Source organism: Pollachius pollachius (assembly GCF_949987615.1).
Source record: "Pollachius pollachius genome assembly, chromosome: 15".
In the NCBI taxonomy this organism is placed as follows: domain Eukaryota; kingdom Metazoa; phylum Chordata; class Actinopteri; order Gadiformes; family Gadidae; genus Pollachius; species Pollachius pollachius.
The window spans coordinates 9,473,348-9,479,347 of NC_136948.1; the positions used below are offsets into that span (position 1 = coordinate 9,473,348).

The 6,000-nt window shown below is 44.8% G+C and overlaps 1 protein-coding gene across 3 annotated transcripts in view; it reads left to right on the forward strand.

The window, feature by feature from the left end:
• The window catches only part of stag1a (STAG1 cohesin complex component a), a 36,207-nt gene that overhangs the window by 17,825 nt on the left and 12,382 nt on the right, over nt 1-6,000 (forward strand). For all 3 annotated transcript variants that reach the window (XM_079752370.1, XM_079752371.1, XM_079752372.1), the window contains exons 2-12: nt 1,202-1,426; nt 2,100-2,220; nt 2,635-2,790; nt 2,940-3,036; nt 3,479-3,555; nt 3,956-4,160; nt 4,560-4,711; nt 4,986-5,059; nt 5,162-5,285; nt 5,537-5,635; nt 5,744-5,823. In XM_079752370.1, coding sequence (XP_079608496.1) covers nt 1,398-1,426; nt 2,100-2,220; nt 2,635-2,790; nt 2,940-3,036; nt 3,479-3,555; nt 3,956-4,160; nt 4,560-4,711; nt 4,986-5,059; nt 5,162-5,285; nt 5,537-5,635; nt 5,744-5,823 — 1,214 coding nt within the window. In that variant the 5' untranslated portion in view covers nt 1,202-1,397. The remainder of the gene's footprint in view (nt 1-1,201; nt 1,427-2,099; nt 2,221-2,634; nt 2,791-2,939; nt 3,037-3,478; nt 3,556-3,955; nt 4,161-4,559; nt 4,712-4,985; nt 5,060-5,161; nt 5,286-5,536; nt 5,636-5,743; nt 5,824-6,000) is intronic.

Consider the following 6,000-nt stretch of genomic DNA (forward strand, 5'->3'; position numbering starts at 1 on the left):
TCACAGTTAGTTGCTGCTCTATATGTGTCGGAGAGACAGAGGCAGCCCTGCCAAAGCTGTTATACAAACCGTGAAAAAGAGAGTATTTAAATACACACTTTCTTAGCCTGCCCCCTACTGTTGCCCAGGCCTTGTTTCATTCACACAGTCATACACACACGCACAGACACACGCATACATTCACACACTTAAGACTACTGCTGAGCAAAATACACATGCTACACAGTATGTAAAGTGATAAAAGTGACCATAAGCTCCAGGAGTGTTTTATAGAAGGCTAAGTTAATTTTCGAATACAACCTTTAGCTGGGTAGAATTAAATGAAACTGTTAAGACTCTGGTATTAGACTTGGGGTCGAGGACTTTGTGGATCATACTGCCCCCGCTGGTTAAGTGGTGGTACTGCACAAACATGTCTCGGCTGCTTCATTATCATGCAAACAGGTAGTAGACCGTTACTTAATTGTTTCCTTACCAGTCGCCGGTCGTCCTAATGCGTTTGCCCTCAGAGTCAAACTGCTAATGTGTCTACAAAGCATTTTGCGGTTGTTTCTGCTGTTTTGTCTGTGTGGTTGGTTTCAACTGTTGGCTATCCTTTCTTTCATTTGATTTAATTTAGGATTTTATAAAAAATCTTTGGCAATAATGAAATAAAATCACTCTCAATTACATTCAGATTTGCATTGCATTATACCACTTAAACTATTTTTATATATAATGTTTACAATTATGATGCATTTATTTTTGCTTCAAATCACCAGTTCCTATTCTTACTTTTAATCAAAGCTGTGTACACAAAAACAACACAAAGACACATTTGCTAAACGTTCTTTCTAACTTCAATTTAGTACATCAACAAATGGTCTACCACATTATTTGGCTGTTGTAGTTCTCAACGTGGCCAGTTGGTGTCTCCCTCTCCCCTGCTTTTTACCATTTCGATCTTCTGAGAATGACATTAGATCGTCTCCCATTGGTTTGATTGATGGCCAGTGGTCATGTATCCTTTCTCCTATACACACACCAGGCCTTAACAACACCATGCTTTCATCTTCTCAGGAATATATTTACATAATAACTAATAATGCATGTACCCTTGATAACTTACAATAACACCATAAAGCATCATTACTCAATGGCTATGTAGATTGACTAAACATCCTTTTGTGTGTGTTTGTTCTTGTGTTGTTTTGTTGTCTAGGGCGTGGAGATTAAGCTGCAGTGCGAGCATCTTTCTCATCGAGTAGACCCCAGACGAAGACCACCCCCTCCCCTTCCCCTTTCCAGTCACACCGCCGCCTTCAACTTTGCTTCCTGACGACGACCCCGACGACGGGCACACACACCCAAACACACACACAGCTTGCAGATCGTGCCGCGACCCCTGATTGGCCAGGATGATCACCTCCGAGCTACCCGTCCTGCAGTAAGTCCCGGGTCTATGCCAAATAAGCCATCATTTAATAACAATGTTTGAGGTGACGGTGGCCTGTGATGCATTCTGCTCCACGGGGGTTCAATGGGTTTACCAGTTCCCCAAAAACTAGAAAGAATGCTGTGGACGGTTTGGTTTTTAAAAGACGTAACTTTAACGTCCCACTTAAAGGGCTCTTTATGGTTCCACGTTCCCGCAACGCAAGGGGGTTACGGACCCCTTACGTCCTTGCGGACCCTCCGTGCGTCCACTGCAAGGACCGGACGCACGCCTCCCAAAAATCGTGACCTTCCGTTGAGGCGACGCAGCAGCAAAGGCTGTGATTGGTCCGCTTACTAAGACCCGACGCAGAACCATAAACGTTCACGACTGCGTCGAAGCGTCTGCGTAGTCATTGCGTTGCGGGAACGTGGGACCATAAAAAGGCCTTAAGCCGTACCTCTTTTATAAACCGCTTTTGAACCATGTTTTGGGTACAAACAGTATTGTTGGATTGTGTGTGTCTGCATGTAACCAACTGTGTAAAAAAAAAAGAAAAAAAAAAAAGAAGTAACTATATATTTCAAGTCAAGTTGAAACTTTTGAAGCATGATTTGGGTTTAAAAAAGTCCATCCGAAACGCCTGTGTCGTCGTTGGGGTCTCATTGTCGCTGACCCTTCTCAGGGATTCGTCCAACGAGTCGGCGGCCCCCGATGCCGTCAGCCTGAGCATGAGCATGAGCGAGATCGAAGACCCAGAGGTGAAGGGGAAGAAGAAGAGGGGGAGGCCCGGGAAGCAGCAGCAGGTGAGACCCGCTCTCTACCGGCCCTTTTTTAGACGGTTACTTCCATCTTGTTGGTTTGTGTGTTTGCTTGTAACCACCTTGCGTACATTTAAAAAAATCAAATAATAATAAGTAACTCCATATTTAAAGTCAAGTTGAAGTTCCCTTTAGTAAATGATTGGTAGGAGAAATATAAAAACTAAAGGGCCATTCGCCATTCAATGCAAGTTAATAATTCAGAATTTATATTAAATGCACTCAAGTATTACATACACATTTAATGTATACAACTGTCGCATGCAAAGGCTCCAAACACACAGGCCTATGCCTTATATGTGCCTGGGTCTCATGTGTGAACACTTTTTTAATCTTTATTTTTTACATTTCTTGATGTGATTACTTCATATGGCACCTCTTACCCCCTCCCTCTCACAGTCGGCCACTAAGAAACCCCGGAAGTCTCCAACGGACAAGGCTGTGGGCGTGACCCGAGGACGAGGGAAAGCCAATGGCGTGGCCGTACACAACGGGGAGGGCGGGGACCCCGTCACCCTGTTTGAAGTGGTCAAACTGGGCAAGAGTGCCATGCAGGTACGTCTATAATAGGGACAATTCTATCAAGAGAGGTTAAGTAAAGATGTTGCAAACTTTCTGTACAATTTTGTTTCATTTATGTCTTTTCAAATAGACAAGATCTATCTTTGAACTGTGTTTGTGTTTGTGTGTGTTTGTGTCCACAGTCTGTTGTGGACGACTGGATCGAGTCGTACAAACAGGACCGGGACATAGCGCTGCTGGACCTCATTAACTTCTTCATTCAGTGCTCGGGCTGCAAGGGTGAGAATAGAGACACAGGGTCGCACAGTCAAGCCTTCAGTGTAACGTGAGATTCTTAGGAACATAACATGTTCCTCTACGTAGTGGTCGAATTAAATCTTAACTTACCAGCAAAAACACACTAAGCAGTCAAAAATGAAATGTTCAATATGAGAGAAAATGTATAATTAAGTGACTGGAATAGCTGATTTTTTGTTGCTGTAATTGTCAAGCCTTACATGAACCATGGAACCACTTGCCCTGCACTAAAGAAACTATGCTCTTTTTGACTAAAATGTCCAGGTGGCATTGCACTACATTTTTTAACTAAATTGAATTATTCAGCACTGGTATTGCCGTTGATGCTAACATTGATCTCTGCATGCCGTCATTGTTGTGAACGCAGTGTGTGTGTTTGTACTGCTGCTATCATCTCCTCATTGTTCTCATCTCTGTTTTTCAGGAACGGTGCGGATCGAGATGTTCCGGAACATGCAGAACGCTGAGATCATCCGCAAGATGACGGAGGAGTTCGACGAGGTTAGCTCCTGCCTTCACTGTGCTACAAAAGCTGCTGCTGCTTCGCTCCCCCGGGGTTTCCACAATTTTTTGGGCCGGCAAACGTTAAGATTTTCCGATAAGATTGTAATATTCTGGCCAACCATATGTAACACATAGATGATGCCTGTGTGTAATGATAAGTGCGTCTGTAAAAATAAGTGTTTTCTGAACCAAGCCAACTGCAAAGCTGTTTATCCGTATGCTCCTCTTCACTTCAATGTCCATCCACTGCAAATGAATGACACGCAAACAATGTAAATCACTTTGGCGTGCTGGCTACACGACTGTAGAGTAGAATTAAAAAACACCCAACCATCACAGCATGGGTCCGACTGTATATCTACTCTTCGCGTCATCGTCGTCGTCTCCTTGTTCACAGGACAGCGGCGACTACCCACTCACCATGCCCGGCCCCCTGTGGAAGAAGTTCCGCTACAACTTCTGCGAGTTCATCTGCGTGCTGATTCGCCAGTGCCAGTACAGCATCATCTACGACGAGTACATGATGGACACGGTCATCTCACTGCTCACGGGGCTGTCGGACTCCCAGGTGCGGGCCTTCAGACACACGTCCACGCTGGCAGGTAAATCCCCATGGTCATCTGGTCGGTTCCCCCTCTGCTGTATGGCGGCGTTGTCAGGGGAGGTCTGTGGGTGGTAACGTGAAGGTTTTCAACCGCTGGATTGTTGGAAGATAAAAACAAAAACGTAAAATGGAATGTACTTTACTACAAAGACAAAAAAAAAGAAGCTTGTTGTCTAATGTCTTCATCGTGGATGATTGAATAGATGAATGGAAAACGTAATGGCATTAAAATCGAATGCTTGAATACTGTCCTCATCCCCCATTTCTCTCTCTCCGTCTTGTGTTCAATCTCTCTTGTCTCTGTCACTCTTTACCCCCATCTCTCCCTGATCTCTCTCTCTTCATCTGGATCCCTCCCCACCCCTCTCTCCTCTCTCTCTTTCTTCTCTGTCTCTAGCGATGAAGCTGATGACAGCGCTGGTGAACGTGGCGCTGAACCTGAGCATCCACCAGGACAACACGCAGCGGCAGTACGAGGCAGAGAGGAACAAGATGGCCGGGAAGAGGGCCAACGAGAAGCTGGAGCTGCTGCTACAGAAGAGGAAAGAGGTAGGAGGGGGTTGCGTTTGACTGTGTGTTGTGTTTTTATTGTTTCCTACGTTTGACTGTGTTGTGTTTCATTGTGTGTTCTGTTTGACTGTGTGTTGTTTACTTTGGAGTTGTGTGTTTAGTTTCCTTTTTGTGTTGTTCTGTGCTGTGTGGTGTTCTGTGTTGTGGTGTGTTTTGTTTGATTATTTAGTTTAAGTGTGTTAAGTTTCATTGTGTGTTGTGTTTTGACTGTGTGTTGTGTCGGGTATAACTCTCGTCTCCGTTGTCCGTTCAGCTCCAAGAGAACCAGGACGAAATCGAGAACATGATGAACTCCATCTTCAAGGGCATATTCGTCCATCGCTACAGGTAAACAAACTACCGTTATGTACCGTATTATGACAAACTAATGCAATCTGAACGACGAATCACAGTGTGTCTGAATGTGGTGTCCCCCCCCCTCCCTCCCAGGGATGCCATTGCAGAGATCCGAGCCATCTGCATCGAGGAGATCGGTGTGTGGATGAAGATGTACAGCGACGCCTTCCTCAACGACAGCTACCTGAAATACGTGGGCTGGACTCTGCACGACCGGGTACGAGATTCATTACGATTCAGTATTCAGTAGTTATTTGGATATTCGTTTGTGAATAGGTATTTGGTTTTCAATGATGGGATTAGGCCATGTTAGTGTAGGTGAAGTGTAGGTGAACCCCCCTGTTGCTAACCCTATCACTATGAGATTTATTTTTTACAAGCTGAGGTAGTTGGGGGACAAGAGTTTGTGTATTGTCCCATCTGACTTTCTATCTCTTTCTCTTTGCGTGAACCTCTCTCTGACCCCAGCAAGGCGAGGTGCGTTTGAAGTGTCTGAAGGCACTGCAGAACCTGTACACCAACAGAGAACTGTTCCCCAAGCTAGAGCTCTTCACCAACCGCTTCAAGGTAAAACCAATGGATGGATAGACCTATGGGGAAAGGATGGGAGCAGAGTATAGAGACACATGACGATTACTGCAAACACACACTCAAACACACATGTGTTTTCTGCAGGACCGCATCGTATCGATGACCCTCGACAAGGAGTACGACGTGGCTGTGGAGGCCATCCGATTGGTCACCCTGATCCTGCAGTGAGTAGAATGCAGATTGTCTTGACCAATGAAACTCCACCCCCTGTCGATTTTGAAGTGATTTAACATGACCAGTGACATTTGATTAGATCTGACTTGTTTATGTTTCGAGATCTCAAGAGTGCAGCATTAAAAACAAAATACAGAAACAATATGGGGAAATAATTTCATGAATAC